This window comes from Phoenix dactylifera, chromosome 4 (assembly GCF_051530095.1).
Source record: "Phoenix dactylifera cultivar Ajwa chromosome 4, Ajwa_hap1_PhDact_Kaust_v1.1, whole genome shotgun sequence".
NCBI lineage: Eukaryota > Viridiplantae > Streptophyta > Magnoliopsida > Arecales > Arecaceae > Phoenix > Phoenix dactylifera.
The window spans coordinates 26,805,036-26,823,121 of record NC_143193.1 but is presented as its reverse complement, the minus strand read 5'-3'; the positions used below and the strand labels follow the sequence as shown (position 1 = coordinate 26,823,121).

Below are 18,086 nucleotides of genomic sequence, written 5' to 3'. Positions count from 1 at the left end.
TTCACATGAGTAGGTGTTTCAAGGAGTATAAGAATGTTAACGTGTGGAAGTTAAGGAATGAAAGAAGTTCAGTTTGTCTTTCAGGTAAAGATTTTGATTTTGAAGGAGCGATGATTCTAAGGTTTATGTCTCATCCAAGGAAGATCTATCAGAAGTCATGTCATGTTGACAAAAGGCCTTGTACAGTACCATCATATTCTCAGCAAAGGCCTCAAGTCTACTATTTGATTCAGCATCCAAGACCATGGTGAGAAAAAGAGAGGAGAAATTAAAGAACGAAAGGGAAAGGAGGTGAAAAGGAAGAGAAGTTTGGCTCCGATACCAAATTGATAATAAAATGGCATCCTAGTGCATGAGGCTCCCACCATTTTGAGGTTTGGGGAGGATCAGATCTATGCAGCCCTTCCCCCACATGGATAGAGGTTATTTTCATGTTTCGAACCCATGATTATAATGGATCAACCTTTTCATTGCGTCAAGGTTCCCCTCTTCTGATCCGAAACTGATGTAGAGGATGGCTTGCACTACTTCAGAGGACTTGATTAGAAGGTTCAATAAGATTCCAATTTAAGTTGGTTGCTTACTGACCAAGGTTTGAGGATGCAATAGCAAATAACTTTTTTAGTTTCCTAGCTAAAGGAAGAATCAAATAGGTTAAGATTTAAGGCTTTAAGGAGTTAATTGAACATTTTGTTATAACCTCAAAATCAGACAAAAAATAATGCATGGAAAACAGACAGCAATAAAATCAAATCTCAGCAATCAAACAATAGAGAAATCTGTTCTGGAATTTAAGAGGATTATATTGAGACATTAAATAAAACAGATCATAAAGCAAAGATTAAGTTTTTACTGACTGAAATATGATAGCACATTAAATAGTATCAGCAGCAAATGTTAAATAGAACTAAATCAATATAGATGGAGAACGGTACAAATGGAGAAAGAGAGCATAATTAACAGAGATACAAAACTGATACAGAAAAGAGAGGTGAGTGAAAGGGCAGCGGAACTAGGCTCCAGAGAAGAATTTCTTCTCTACGGGAAAAACAAAAAAAGATTCTCTATGCGTAATTATGGACATCCAAAAAGCAAGCGACATATAAGACCAATCTAATTGACCAACTAATTAGGTCTCGTAATCATACCTAACAGAAGCATCCCTATTCATGCCACCATGACACATGAATAGCGGCCAGCCCAATGTTTGTTGTGCCAGTATCGAGCCCCGTACCGGTTGTCCAACGACACAGGTCGGTACGACCCCGCACCATGTCGTGTCGGCCCAATACCGAGAGAGGGAGAACGGGAGAGAAGAAAAGAGAGAGAGTGTGGGGGAGGGAGGGAGAGGAAGAGAAAGGCCAGTCAGGGCCGGCCGGGGAGCCTCCGCGTGTTGGAGGCGGAGAGAGAACGAGGGAGGGAGGGAGAGGGAGAGGAACGAAGAGAGAGGCCAGTCGGGACCGGCCGACGGAGGCTGAGGAGCCTCCTCGCGGAGGAGGCGTAGGCTAGGAAGACGCGGAGGCGGGGCTCCACCTCCAGTTCCCTGTATCTTTTGAAACAGGAGCCCGAAGAGGGCCCCTTTTATTTTTTGCAAATTTTAAATTGAAGTCGGCAAACCCATTACCGACTTCACTTAAATAAAAATCTGTAAAAATAAAAGGGCCCCCCTCCGGACCCTTAATTCAAACGAAACAGAGAACCAAAGGCGGAGCCCCGCCTCCGCATCTCTCCGACCTCCGCCTCCTCCACACAGAGGCTCTCCGGCCTCTGCCGGCCGGCCTCTACCGGCTGGCCTCTTTCTTGCTTCCTCTCCCTCTCCCGTCCTCCCCCCCTCTCTCTCTCTCTTCCTCCTTTTACTTTTCCTTTTTCTTCTCCCCCTCTGGGGACGGGTCTCGATTTCGATGACAGAACCGTTCTGGTCCACTGCCTGTATGGCTCGAGATACCCTGAACCAGGCGGTTCAGAATGGTTCCGCCGACCATGGGCCAGCCCCTTATTAACTTCCAAAGTAATATGAAAATACTATAAGAAATTAAAAGACTATCAATCAGTGATAAATCTGGGCCCAATAGGTGAAGTTCCAGTCATGCCTTGCTTCATAAATGTTCCTCCCTACAAGTTGGGGCCCTCGAAAACCTAAATTGCTGCTCCAATTCAAAAGTTAAGGCCTTCATTAACTTGTTAGTGATTTGATCACTTCCATGAATGATTTTTGTAGCCATTGCACCCTCTCTTGGGCTTTAGCAGCTATCTTCAATGATTGCTGCATCACATAAAACAGATTAAAATGCTTGCTTTTGGTCTTTGTATTTAAGTATTCACCGCTTTGCTCACCATGTTGGCATAAAGGATGTGTTGGAAAAGTTGAAAGGCCCAAAAGAAATGCCTATCAAACTAAATGTTATTTTTCTTTGAATTAGTATCACATTTTCCTTCATCATTTTGATTAAAAAATGTTAAAAAATATAAAAAATAGTGATTATGACAGCTAACTGAAGTGGATCTACGAATTAGGTCTCTCAACCTAGATTTCTAATGAAATGTAATGAAAAAATTGTGAGAGGTATCCAAAGGTCTTCTATTATAGTGAAAAGGCCATCAATGCATTCTCGAGGTGGCTGGTGAGCTAAGAAACATTTTATATTGTTTATTATCTCATGACTCTTTCAGGTGATAGGCAAAATATGCAACTCAAAGTAACCTATTCAATAAAAGAATAGCATATCAAGATATCAAGATTTGGTTCTAAACATTGATAAAAGATGACTAATAATCATGTAATACAAAGAGACCACTTGATGTCTTAAATTTCTTGCAAACTTCAATGTGAAAACATATCAGATGGATCATCCTTACCTATGCTTATGTTCAAAAACAGAAATACCCAAAGTGAGCACTTTCGAGTAGACCCATGAAGCCGAGAAACATGAAAAGAATGTTGGTGGGGAGTCAAGAATTGAGGACCGAGTATCTTCCATTAAACTAGCTTGTATGTGGCTATCAGACACATCAATGCACCTTATCACCATATCCATATTGTTTGCATCTAGATATTCATCCATTACTTGTGCCACTTCAATGGCCTGCAGGCATCATAGCAACACAATTAGCATGATAGCAGGTGCAGGAAGAAAATGTTCCTTCACTAGGAAAAATCTACCACCTCTTCATATTCAAGAAGGTCATCTCGACCTGCAAAAACTTGGTGTGAAATATTGCAAGCATAATCTGGAAATTTGACCAGTCCAAGATCAACTAATAGAAAAGATGAAAGGTCCTGCTCCCCACTGAGGAAAAAGAGTCTCTGCATAAACACATCAAGACAATGACTTACAGGAGAAAAGTAAGGCATCACAATAAAACATAAAAAAAAGATAAAATAAATAGGACTAACTTGAAGAAGAAAGAAATCTGCAACGGTATAAGGATATTGAGATAAAGGGATCACGGTCACCACTAAATCACCTGAACACGCCACAGAAATATATCGGCAGCAGATGATATTCTCACACAGGTTCCTACCCGTTCAAAAACCACCTTTGGTAGCAGTGGGCTGCATGTCCCAACAGTTGATTAGCTAAGCATTCTGAAAGAATCTATAAGCAAAAAGTATTTTAAGTTACTTTTACCATATTTCATTTTCATATGCAGAATACAGAACATTGATAAGCTCCGGTCGTCGAGTGCAATTGATGGCTTTCTGAAGACACATAAGGAAAAAAAAGACAAAGAAAAGAAAGGTAAAGAACAAAAGTCTGTTAGTGGACTAGCCAGACGAGGCAAATTGCATATCTCAGAACAATTACATAAACAAAAACATGATATAAATATAAATACTTACAAAAAGCACTAAAGAATCGATTTTGTTTGCTAACCAAATTCTTGTTCACCAATTCTTTCTAGTGAAAGTCAAGATCAACTTATTCTAATGAAAGCCAAGATCAACTTATATAACTTTCACCATTTTTTTTACATTTGTTCCTTTCCACCCCTCTCCCAACCCTTCAACCTGTATTCAAATATTCTAGACTCCCAAGGGTTTCAATCTCAGTATAAGACCTCGTCCGGATTGCTTCTAGGATAGTGAGGTACTAGGAAGGATGGTACAATCAAGACATATTGACATTGCCGATTGCATCCCCAATTTCAAGACACAACCAAGACAGTTGGGACATCCTAGTTCAAGAGAATTGGTGTCTTGCAGGTATCTCAGGTCCCAGTTTTTACATCAGAATGGTATAATATCGATGCTATCATCCCATTCCAACAGGACCTAAATTTTTGACAACCATATTCCAACAATCCAACTTATATCTAAAATTTTTAACAGTTTTCCCTCAATATATCCTTAAATTTATGTAAACATTTCAAATACCATGCATGTACCCTGTAACAGTCAATGACCGGCTATGCATCGTACCATAATTGTCATACACTCATACTAGCACTTGGGATCGCCTAATGCCCCAGTAATTCGCATGGACACCATTTTCTTTTACTTCTTTCTCTTGGTTGTTGTTTTTAATGGTCATTTAGACTTCAGAAGCTTTTTAAGGTTTGTTTATATATCATAATTTTGGATTATCGAAGGTTGTCAAGGTAAGGGTGGTTTTATGGTGTCAATATAGATACCAACACCTTGCTCTTTTTATTGTTTCCCATGCTAGAGGACGAAAGAGAGAAGGGAAGAAGAGAGGAAAAGGGGGAAATCGCCGGTAGATCTAGCTTACATTGCTCGAGTCCAGCCTCCTCCAAGCCAAGTACCAAGTTAGAAGATAGAAATTTCCTCTCCTACCTTATCTTTTTGCCTTTCTTTAGCCAAAAATCAAGAAGAAAAAATCTCAATATCAATACCATAAACCCATCGATTACCTCAAAAGCATCCAGTACTATTAAATTATGATAGAAACAAATCCTAAAAAGCTTCTAAACCACCATTGAAAGCAACAAAAAACAGAAAAGAAAAACAAAAAAATTGGCATCTTGGTGAATTACTTCTATGTCAAACTGCCCTACGTGCCAAACAACCATCCTGGTCACCGTCCTAGTTTGTACAAGCTGGTACCAACCGAGCTGACCCAGTTTTTCATGTAAGGAAGTCCCAAACCTGTCGCAAGACTCGGTATCTTACTGTCCAATCCTGGATGACCAAGATAGACAGAGAAATACCAAATCTTCATAGCTTGACTAGTGCCAACATGACATTTGTTTGATATGTTGATTTTCAAATATATCCACCTAGTTTTGCCATTGACCTTAACATGTCCATGCTCATGGTCCCTCCTCACATCTCATAGCTTGAAGCTAGTTGTATAGTTGCCTAATAATATTTCTGTCTTTTACTAGAACTAAAGCACTTGCATTAATACAAAAAAATAACTTAGTTGGCATATACCGTGTCAAGTTTCAGTTTGCTTAGTGCGCCCATAAACAAGCATATTTTGCTTAGATCAGCAATATAAGGGCATATCATGAAAACACGAAGAGCACAATTAACACAAAGATATACACAACATGCTGCACGTCACCATGTCAGGAGTTTGTTTGATATTTCTTTTTCCTAGATAACATAGTAATAGAATGTTAAAGTTAATTGTTAGTTATTATATTTTTTACAAAGTGGCTAGATCATAGTCTACCGAACTGGGCCAAACCACTCGATTCACCCTATACCGAACCGAACCGGCACTGAACCGGCATGGTTCTGTGCTTCTTTCGAAAAAAAGCTTGAACCGCTCCGAACCGAGCGATTTGGAGCGTAACCAATACGAATTGCTCGGTTCGCACCAAAATGTCTAATGTTTTTTACCTAGAGAATTAATCAGCTTTTTGCAAGCGGAACAAGCAGGAGTTGTTTTGGACAATTCGGTTCGCTCCCCCCCCCCCTCCTCTTTTTTAATATCTCAAAAAGCTTGAAAAATGGTATGTTGAATAGGGGTGAACCGGGCAGTTCACCCCGTACCGAACCAGTACTGTACCGATCCGTTAGTCGACCGGCATGGATCCCGTACCAGTTTGGCTAACCTTGGGCTAGATTGTTATTCGTTCGATTTTGTTGAACACCAACCCATGCTTCTAACGCATATTCTCATAAAAGACAATCATGTAACAGTATTCTATGAAAAAAATAAGATGAGAAAGTAAACTTTCTGAAACTCATCTAACTCCCCAATTCAATCTGCTATACCCAACTTTACCACCACGAATTCTTTACACACTGGTAGGCGAAACCGCATTAAAGATAATGGAGAGAGATAAAATGTTATAACCTTCATTTTTTTACAAAATTCTGTAACAAGAGAAAAACATGTGCAACAAAAATAAAAATTTGCAGAATATCTCGTGGCATGCAAATGATTCATATCCAGAAAATAGAAGGTGCTACAAGAACGGCAAAGGCAAAAAACGATGATGATGATAATAAAGGAAAGCCCTAGCATGACAATAAACTCATGTAATTGGGTGGAAAAAAAAAGAGATGATGAAGTAAAGAGATGTCATTCGATGGTCACAAAGGAAGAAAGGTGTGCATCAAGGTTCACCGAGCAAGAACCAAGACCCATAACATTTGGCTGCTGGATCTAGGGGCGAACAGTTATTCTTTTTGTTGTTTGTGAACTGAAGTCAACAAATGGTTTGCCAACTTCACTATAGCAAATCAGTAAACCATTAGCCGACTATAGTTGATAAACGAAAAAATAATAAAGGATCGTGCATTTCGTTTCAAAACAAGGAGGTCTTGGAAGCCCTCTCTCCCTCTTTTCGAGCGACGAGAGAGTCTCTCTCTCAGCCTCCCTCTCCCTCCCTTCCTCCCTCTCCCTCCCACCGCTCCCTCTCTCTCTTGTCCTCTCTCTCCTTCTCCCTCTCCCCCTTATTGCTAGATTTCTCTAATTGAGAGGCAAAACTATATTGGTCCGCCCCCACTACTATTCAGTATGCCTCGAATGGAGCGATTCAAGACGGTACCACCTTCCTTGGTGCATAAATGGTATACTAAATTGTTAAGGCCTTGGATCCAAAATTGACGGGTTGGCATGAGCTTATCCATGCGGTTATGCACTCTTCGAATAGGAATCCATTTTCTGACCTGGCTTTCGTGCTTTGGTGAGTCGTCCGATTAAAAATATTTAAAAAGTCAAATAAGAGGTGTTAAGCTTTTTATCATTCTGGCGTCGAGCTATTTTTCCGCAGGACCTCCCCTACAGTATCGTCACCGCAGTAGAGTTTAACCACCAAGTTCGGGATGGATTGGTGTGGTTCCTCTACGCCTAGGACACCAGAATATCGAACCATGAATGAAGAAAGGCATGAGAGAAAAGCATATTGGCTAGTGATTGTGGGGCCCCAATTCTTGACTGGAAGGGACACCAAAGGCCTCTGCCCTTCTTGGAGTTACCATTTCCATCTAGCACTAATATGATTGATTGGTGTTAAAAAAACCTCTTGCGGGAAGGCTGGCTAGAGATTTCTTGTAAAAATACCAGCTCCTGTCAGTTCATAATGATAATAGTTAAATTTGGATTCCATGGATTATTCCCCTTAGTACTATGCACAGAAGGGAGGAGCCGTATGAGATGAAAATCTCACGTACGGTTCTGGAACGGAGATTCTTTGAATGTTCATGCAAAAGCAATGAAGCATTAAAAGTAGTCATGAGGCAAGCATATTTCCAAATGTTCTAGTTTATGATCTAGAATGGCAAAGAATGGAAAGATAGTTGAAGATATTGAACAAAATTAGCATTAAGTGGATGGATGGAAGGTCATTTTGGGGTATAATGTCATCGACATATGCTTTGGCAACATAAGGAGAAATTCTCTGAATCGGAAATAAGGCCTATAATATTCGCATACACGCATGTGTAAAGAAGAAATATTAAAAGATAATTGGTTCTTGTAATATTTGCATTAGTGGATTAGTTAAGCTCCATTTCTATATTTTATGCCTGATTTCATGATGTAACTAAAAGCAACTGCGCCCAAGCAGAAGGGAAAGTGATATGTAGATAGTATTGGTTTCCACCCTAACTTTGATAAGACAGGCAGAAATACAACCTATAGAACATACCATACATTCCTGTTCCTTTACTTTTTAGCTCCTCTTCTTCCATCATTCCATTATTCCTCTAATGTATCATTTGATTTTGCATTATTTCCTTGTCTTCCATTTCTTAACATATATGACAAAGGTTAAATTATTATTTAGAATATTCGAATTTATAGTTTTGGCATATTCATGCAAAAAAAGCCTAAAAAATTATCAATAATTTTAGAATAAATTACAAAAATCCTCTTGAGGTTATGTTTATTACACTTACACCCAATAGTTTGTAAAACCTTCACTTACACCCAGTTAAATTAATGGCGTTAGTGAATTCGTTTACCTTATGTGAAAAATCAAAATTGCCCCTAGGATATCATTGAAAAATAAGAATCCGTGTTATCAAAGGATTTTTAGCGATTATTTCTAGTATGGAATGAGTCAATCATCCACTTTAGTATCTTTTTGAACAAAAATGGTAATAATGTTCCTCCATTGATCAAGAATTTTGATTTTTGGAAAGTAAAAATGATGATCCACTTTGTTTCAATTTATTCAAATGAACGATTTGAACCTTTCCCTTAGGAATGTGATGATATCTTTTATTTGAGGCAGGAGTTCACTTATGGATATGGGTAGGGGAGGATAATCCGGCCTTTGATTGTGAGTAAATTACGAAAACCCCCTGAGATTAAGGGTAAATTATACTTACATCCAATAGTTTGAAAAACCTAAGCTTATCCTCCGGAAGTTTATTTTTATCCAACAAGTTAACCCATAACTTAACAAAATGTTAGCCAAACCATTAACTTAAATGGAACCTAAATGCCACATTAGAAAATTTGTAAAAAATGACCAAACTAAACTTAAGTGATATAACCATGGTCTGCCGTACCGGTCGGTACGGGCCGGTACCGGCCGATACATACCGGTACCGGACCCTACCGGTACGGTACAGCTACATATTTCGGTACCGAACCGTACCGACCGGTACCGACCCATACCGACTCGGTACCGGCCCGTACCGAACCGATACCGGCCCGAACCAACCAGTCCGTACCGGCTGCAATTTTTTTTGGCTTTTAGCCCCATCGGTACAGTACCGGTTCGGCTCGGTTTGGTTCGGTACCGTACCAGTACCGATGCCCACCGGTACATCGGTACAGTCGGTACCGCGTACCTTGGATATAACATCCATCCAATGAGGAGAATAGCCATGAGATGCCTTGGGTCTGGAGCTTGATCTTGATGAATTATCAAAAAAGAGCCATGTGCCAAAAGAAAAGCATCTAGATCTCTTAGGCAAATGGATGCCTCCAAAATTTTCTGCTACAAAAAACTAGCACCAAGAGTTTTGTCACTTGAGCCAGCCTATCCATGGTCCAAGCCAAGCTATGGAACCGTAACTGATTTACCCTCCACAAAGAAGAGTTCTCATGCACTGATTTGGATCCTTTTGATAACAGGCTGCTAGAGCTATCAAAGTTTCATATGTAGATATAGAAATTCTCATCTATAGCGATAATGTTAAGGAATCATATCTATCATATTGGAAAAGTAGAACTCAGAATCAGCAAATAATACACCAGCATCCTTGATCTCTATGACGTGGCGGGTGGAGATGCGAGAACAAAACCTAATCAAGAAGGATCTTAAAACTCTGAATAGCTTGGCCCCCACCCCCTCCCATGTGCTACTACAGTAATTTCTTAGCGTATCATGGCACGCTCAAGAGCACTATGGCAACACTCGAAATTCCACTCAAATCGGCACAACTGATTCAGTTAGAATCATTCTGTTTGTTTGTTTTGATTCTCTGTCAGAAGTAGTTAATTGATCCTCATTTGATTCCTTTTTGATACGGCTACATGCCTATATATATATATATATATGAGTGTATATCCACTATAAAGAGAAAATTAAGAACTATTCATTTTCTTTTAACCCAGAGCTTTCATCTTCCTCTGGTTCATTGTCTTCTTCTTCTTCACTTTCTTACATAGTATCAGAGCCAAAAATGGCTGCAGGTTCCCATATTTCTTCTGCCTCAGCCACCTCACCAGTTTATATTTCTGCTCCTTCTGAAGATCCAAATAGCCTGTTCTTCCTTCATCATACTGATAATGCCTAGACTGTGATCGTCACCTCTTCATTAACTGGTTCAAACTACTTGTCATGGAGCCGATCCTTTTCCCTAGCCATTTCCATCAAGAACAAGCTCGGATTTCTTGATGGAAGCATCTCCACTCCAAAAATTACAAATCCTTTATATGTTCCTTGGCTACAATGCAACAATCTCATCTTGCCTGGATTCTAAATTCAGCTGAAAATGTGAGGATCCATCAACTGAAACAACAGCTCAGCTCAATAACTCAAGGAACTCTTTCTGTAAGTGAATACTTCACCCGATTAAATGCTATATGGGAAGAGATAAGAAATTATAGACCTCTGCCGTATTGTTCTTGTGGCCATTATATATGTGATGCCCTTAAAGGAGTAGGAGAAAATTTAGAACTTGATTACATTTTTCAATTTTTAATGGGACTTAATGATACTTTTGACACTATTAGGGGTCAAATTATACTCATGAGTCCCCTACCAAGTCTGGATAAAACCTTTTCCTTAGTATTACAAGAGGAAAGACAAAGACAGGCTCGTGCTCTGACCTTCCCTGCACCAGAATCTTCTGCACTTGCAGCAATTCTTAACAAATCGAAGAACAAGGACAAAGAAGATCTCACCTGCTATCACTGTGGAAAATCTAGGCACACACGAAAAAAGTGCCATAGGCTTATTGGGTTTCCTCCTAACTTCAAGTTTACTAAGCCTAAGTTTCCTTTTGCTAACATAAATCTGTGGCAACTTATTCAGCTAACCAGGTCATCTCTCCAACTCAGAAGAAAAGTCTTATGGAAGCACCTCAACTGTCTCTCACCCAGACTCAAATTCAGCAGCTTCTTGCACTCGTCAATTCTGGAGTACCACAGTTGAGGCTTTACTCCATCACAGCAGCAGCCTATCCTTCCTACACCAAAGCCGACCACTGAAACTGGTAGCAATTCAACCTCTGCTTCCTCAAATATGGCTGGTACAAGTCTCTGCCTATCTAGCATTATACATGTGCCAGACACTTCTTTATTTTCAGACAAGCATCATTCACATCTTACACTCCTTATGGATCATAGGCCACACAAAACTCATGAAGTACCTTCAATCATTGACACTGGTGCAACATACCATATGGTCTGTTCCACAACATTCCTTACTTCTATAAATCATCAAGTAAAAGCATTTGTCCAACTACCTAATGGTTCTCAAGCCGATGTAACACACATAGGCACAGTCAAAATTTTAGAGTCTCTGACTCTTGAGCATGTTCTTTGCGTTCCTTCTTTCACTTTCAATCTGTTATCCGTTGGTAAGGTTACTCACCAATTTATCTCTCTGCCTTATCTTCTTGGATAATCTCTATTGCATTCAGGTCCAATCTCCTTCGAAGACAATTAGTCTAGCTAGGATGCATGAGGGACTATATTACCTGACTCATACTCTTCCAGAACACAAGACCAGCAACCAACCTTTCAACTCCCAAGCATACACAACCAAAGCAACAGAATTTTTTTATCTATGGCACTGCAGATTGGGACACTTGTCTAATCAGAGACTAACTTTACTTCAATCTCATATTCCTCATATAAAGAGCAATAAACAAACTCATTGTACCACTTATCATTTGGCAAAACAGAAAAGACAGCCATTTCCTTTAAGCTCAATTTCCACTTCCTTTCCATTTGATCTCATTCAATATGACATATGAGGTCCCTATTCTCATCCTTCTACTCAAGGATTCCATTATTTTTTGACTATTGTGGATGATTATAGCCGTGTAACTTGGGTTTACCTAATGAAAGTGAAATCTGAAATAAGAACCATCTTACAAGCTTTCATTCATATGGTGCAAACCCAATTCAAAACTCATGTCAAGTAGATTCGGACAGATAATGAAATGGAATTTAAAATGCTAGATTTCTACACTACTATAGAAATCCTTCATCAAAAAACTTGTGTTTATACCCAACAGAATGGAGTAGTGATGCCGGACAGAGACAGGCGGAAGGCCGTGGCGCGGTGAAGTCCACTTTGGGATGACTGCGGAGTTGCTGCCAAATCGGAACGGAAGAAACACTGAAGCGGTGAAGAGTCCACTTGAATGACAGTTGCTTCTGCGAAACCTGGAGACAGAGGAACCGGGAGGGAGAAGAGGGGGAGAATACGAGAGGAGAGAGGCAGAGAAGAGGAGAAGAGGGAGAAGAGAGGAGGAAGAGAGAAACGGGAAGGGAGGAAGAGAGACCGGAAGAAGAGAGATGGGGAAGAAACTTTCAATACTTCATTAAAGCCCTAATCATGAAGATAGTCTCCTATATATAGGGCCCAAATAAACACAATTAACATAAAACCCCCTTACACAAAAATAACTCCTAATAAGCCCAAAAATAACACAAATAAGCCCTAGAATGCAAATAAGCCTAGAAAGAAAAATAAAATAAATATGCAAATAAGATGGTGGACTAGGCGGGTAAATAATCAGCTCCGATGTCCCCATCAACTCCTCCCAGATGGAAAAAACTCGACCCCGTCGAGTGCAGGTCTGGCCGGCTGTCGTACTACTCCAGAAGGTCAGGGTCAAGGCGCTGCAACTTGGCTCGCGAAATCCACGTCACATCCGATTCGGGTCGACCTTTCCACCGAACAAGGTAACGTTGGTAACTTCTCCTCCCGGTAGATATAACCTGCTCATCTAATATATGTTCTATGTGTTCTCTGCGTGCATGAAACTTTGGAGGTGGAGGCTCAATAGCAGGTGATGGGTTAAGGAGATCAACAAAGGTGGGTGCATCAACAAAAGGGTCAGAAGGAATAATTGTTGACTTTTTGTATGGGACTAAATCTTCAATATTAAATGTCGCACTAATCCCATAGTCTTCAGGAAGATCTACAACATAAGCATTCGAACTGATTTTCTTTAGGACTTTGAACAGTCCCGCACTACGAGATTGCAACTTTTTGAACGTTCCCGAAGAAAGTCGTTCAGGTCTAATTCTCACCATGACATAATCTCCTACATTCAACTCTTTATATCGTCTGTGCAAATCAGCAAGGAATTTATATTTTAAGTTATTAGAGTGAATACGTTTGCTGATTTTCTGATGCAATGAATGCAGGTGTGATGCAAATGAATGTGCAGACTCAGAGACTCTATGTTGATGAGACATGGGAATCAAGTCTATGGGCTGCCTAGGTTTATAACCGTTCACCACTTCGAAGAGACTCATGCCTAAGGATCTATTGACCGAACTATTATATGCAAACTCAGCTGTCGGTAACACTAAATCCCAGATCCTAACACGCTTACCTTCCAGACGTTTTAACAGGTTTGTAAGACTATGGTGGACAACTTCAGTCTGGCTGTCGGTTTGAGATTGATAGGCAGAAGAAACTTTTAGTTTGGTGCCTATAATATGCTAAAAAAATTTCCTAAAGTAGCTCATGAATCTAATATTCCTATCAGATATAATAGATTTTGGAAGGTCAGGAGGTCTAACGACTTCATTGAAATCAAGTTTGGCAACTCTAGAAGCATCAGTAGTCTTAGAACAGAGGAGAAAGTGAGTCATATTTGAGAAACAGTCCACAACCACAAAATTGGAATCGTGCTTGATAGAGGTTCGAGGAAGTCCTAACATGAAATCAATACTGACATCTTGCCATGGACATTCGAGACGAATCCGAATCTGGTGGTATCTACTCTTCAGGTCGATATTGGAGAAAACCGTAGCACCAGACAAAATTTAAGAAGTCGTCCAGCCTAGGGATGGAAAAACGATACTTAACCGTGATTTTATTGATGGCACGGCTATCAACGCACATCCTCCAAGACCCATCTTTATTGGGAGTGAGTGCGAGTACAGCACGAGGGCTCAGACTCTCACAAACATACTCTCGGGTGAGGAGTTCATCAACTTGACGTTTCAGTTCAGTGTGCTCGTTTGGGTTGAGCCTATGATGGAAAAGATTTGGTAAGGATGATCCAGGAACGAGATCACGCATCGGAGGAAGTGTATCTGGAGTATCCTCAAGAAAGATAGAGTGAAACTCCTCCAGTAGGGGAACTACTGCCGGTGGGTGCTCAGGGTTCGACTCCACACTGATGGCTCTAGCCACAAGGGCAAACACAGGTGATTGGCTTTCGATATCCTTCATTACCTCTTTCGAAGAAATGATGTGAGGTGATTCATCTTTTTGTAGAGTGGTACTCTTCTTTTCAAGAGCGGGCTCTCTAGGAGGCAAAGAGTTCAATATAATTTTCCGACCCTGAAACATAAAGCTACACGAATTCGAACGTCCCTGAAGTGTGACGTCTGTATCGTACAGCCAAGGTCTCCCTAGAATAACTTGACCTACGTCCATTGGAATGTAGTCACACCAGATTTCGTCTTTATAAGATAGGAATTGAATCGGGACGAGGCATCTTTCCGACACCGGGATGGACATCTTATCTACCCAAGCTACCTTATATGGGTTTGGATGAGGGGTAGATTTCAGGCCGAGGCAGGATACAACTCCGGAAGCAATGGCGTTGATGCAACTCCCGCTATCAAATAGGATTTTGCACGTTTTACCATTGATCTTAATAAGCGTGTAAAATAGGAAGGTCCTACGCCAATCTTGTTCGGCCTTAGTCTGAGCTAGAGTACACCTAACCACATGAAGCCTAGGGTTTTGGTCATTCCGATCAGTGGGCTCCTTTTGGGGTTCAGCCTAGATAAACTCTAACTCGGTCTGTTCGTCTCCAAAGTCTTCTACAAAATCCTCGATGTTTGGTTCATAGACTTCTTCGACACATTCATTCTCCTGGGTTCCAACTTCAAGTTCAGTCATTAGATAGGTCTTGACATTACATCGGGATGCTATATGGCCAAATTTTTGGCACCTAAAACATTGGGTTTGGCTTCTAGAAGGAGAATTGAAACCTAGTATGCCTTTTTCTTTATCATTTGACGGGTTCTGGACAGGCATCGGGGATGCTCTAGTCGGTGCTTGACTAGAACCGGGCTGGTTAGGAGGGTTGGAAAATGGCTTGGATTGCGGGAGATAATGTTGAGTAGGTCGGACTCCTGGGGCTATGGATCGAGAGTCGGTACGCATCACTACAAGGATCCGTAAGAAACTATCCACATCTTGAGCCAACTGGTATGCTTGGCCAAGGGTGGTAATCTCTCGGAGGATTAATTCTTTCTGGATCTCCTCGTGGAGTCCTGCCCGAAATCTAGAGAGAGTAACAGTCTCTTCTTCGATTACACTGCACCTCATATGAAACTTCTCAAATCGTGCAATGTAATCGGCAACGGTTGAAGTCCCTTGAGTTAGTTTCTGCCACCTATCCATAAGGCGTTGTCGATAAGAGAATGGCAGATACTTCTCATTCAGCTTTTCTTTCATATCCTCCCAAGTTGTGATACGAGGAAGCCTTTGGGTCTCGCGTATATGTTCAACATTATGCCAGTACCAGTGAGCTTGCCCAATAAGCTTTATTTTAGCGAATCGTACTTTTCTATCGTCAGTCATTTCGTACCACTCGAAATAATTATCCATTGCTGCTCTCCAATCAAGATACACACTTGGCTCTAGTTGACCAGCAAATGTGGGAGCCTCTACTCTTACGGTACGAAGTAATCGTTCGTCAAGATCACGCTGGTGATCAGGAGGATGGGGAAGACCTACAGGTGGTGTAGCCAAACCAAACTCGGGGTAAGCTGCGATTGGGGTTGACGGTTCATGAGTCCTAGGGTGTTGCACTAGAGCACGGATCTCTCGCTTGAATTCGTCATGATCAGCTCGTAAAGCAGCGATTTGTTCTACAAAATCTTGCAGAACTCTGGGATCCATGGTGGTTAAAGGGGTCTTAGAATGAGTGAGGAGGTACTCCCTACCACTACGGGTTGGCATGCAAGGACTACACTAGTTGATGATATGACATGCAATGCTACTAATGAACCCTAACTGACCAAATGTGATGCAAGACAACCTACTAATGCAACCTACTATGAATTCGGAAATCAGCAAATTTTCACAAAAGTAACTTAAAATTAAATGTTACTAATTTGTACTTCGGTTATTTCAGAATTAAAGTAGGAAATTAGTCACTATAAGAAGTTAGGTTGCAAGCACGTATTACAGTCGTTCTAATTCTAAAGTAATCTGATCGACGGATGTTGATAATTATCCCATCGCTAAGGTGTGCTAATTTAATATCTAGATTTAAATGGTGAGTAGAATGGGTGTGGTAGTAGATGTTCTAGGTTTTGTAGTTTGACAGGAAAGTAAGTTTTCAAAATAGGACTGTCATGCAAGAGAACTAGAACATAATTAGATAAACAAGCCCAAAAGAAAGAAGAACCTGTTACCTGTGGTGGATGCAGTCAACCGGAAGCGTCTGTTGTAGAGTCTCGAGCACGAAGTTAGCGCCGAGCGAAGCTAGCTGGAGATGTGGTCCTAGATCTGCAGCATAAGGGGCTCCTGGGCTTCTGGAATGGACTGAAGAATGGCTGGATCGGACCTGAGACAGGACCTGCAGCTGCTTGGGCCTAGGCCGCGCTCAAATGATGGCGGGCCTGGGTCAATACAGGAGCAAGAGCGGCTGGGGTGGGCGACGTGCTGCTTCCGTGGGTAGTACCTGCTGGCCCGTGGTTTGTGTGGGAAGGATGGGGGGCCTAGGGGAAAATCAGAGTGGAAGAGAAGTGCGGGAGACGTCGGGGAATGGCGGCCGAAGTCGGGGAGGTGCTGCAGTGGTGCTCGGGGTGGCGGTGGCGAGGATGGCGTGGGTTCCAGTGTTGTTCAGGGAAGACATCGGCGGGTCGTAGTGAAGGCGGACACGGCGGCGTCGGCGAACGAGGCTCGGTGGAGGCGGAGCCTGGTGGAGGCGGTGCAAAAGCGGTGGAGCGGCAGCAGCGGCGGCGACTCGAAAGAGGAGGCGGAGCTCGGCTTCGGTGACGGCGCGGCGAGTCGTGCGCAGGCGGCGTGGGCGGTGCAGCACGAGAGGTGGGATGGCGACGGATCTTGATGGCAGCGGGGCGGCGAGGCCGAAGGGGCAACGTCTGCGGCGGCTAAGGTGGAGCAGCGCTTCACGGGCGGTGGCGACGGCGGGCGAACAGAGGTAGAAGATGAACAGAGGTAAGGGTTTTTTTCTCTTTTTTTTTACTCTTTATGGGTTCGGGTTATCGGGTTCGGGTTTTCGGGAGCGCGCTGTTTTCATCCATTTTAATTTATGCCAAAGCCTTTCTTTGATTAGTTAAATATATAAATGCTTTTCGAATTTAAATACTTGTCTTTTTGTCAATTTCAAAGTAGAAAACATTCTCTAGTAGCCCAGAGAATCATTCAAACATCCTCGAAGTAATGTTTTTTCTTTGTTATTCAAGAATCGATTTCGAATCTGAGTGAACGTTCTAATTTTTATGCAACTCAAATCACCTCCCTGTGGATCGACCTCTTACAACCGCTATTCTTCGAGTAGGAAAGGTAAGAGTAAAATTAAATTAAACTTTGTTTGTCGGTTCTAACAATGATCTGTTTAGTATATTTTTAGGTAAACAGGAATCGGCATAACATGCCGCTCTATGTGCTTCGACTTCTGATGAGACCTTGGTTCCTTAGCAAGAGCTATGGCACCATTATTATCGCAGTAGAGTGTTATGGCATCTAATGTCATCACATCCAATTCTGTAATGAATTTCTTGTACCAGAAGCCTTCCTTAGCAGCTTCAGATGCGGCGATGTATTCAGCTTCCATAGTAGAGTCAGCAATGATCGGTTGTTTAGAACTCTTCCAATTCATCGTACCACCATTGCACAAGAACACATATCCGGACGTAGACTTCCTATCATCGATATTTGTCATGAAGTCTGAATCCATGTATCCTTCTACCTTTAATTCTGATGCTCCTCCAAAAACCAAAAACAAATCTTTAGTTCTTCTTAAGTACTTA

The 18,086-nt window shown here is 41.4% G+C and overlaps 1 protein-coding gene across 1 annotated transcript; it reads right to left on the bottom strand.

Annotated features, from left to right (window-relative positions):
* Positions 1–1,812: 1,812 nt before the first annotated feature.
* On the bottom strand, positions 1,813–14,301 carry LOC149753758 (uncharacterized). The gene is made up of 6 exons (XM_089930379.1): positions 14,008–14,301; positions 12,115–12,438; positions 3,630–3,700; positions 3,466–3,553; positions 3,164–3,304; positions 1,813–3,083 (listed from the first exon to the last, which is right to left on the bottom strand). Exons 1-6 carry the CDS (start codon positions 14,299–14,301, stop codon positions 2,853–2,855), a joined length of 1,149 nt encoding a protein of 382 aa, XP_089786505.1. The 3' UTR covers positions 1,813–2,852.
* Positions 14,302–18,086: the final 3,785 nt, after the last annotated feature.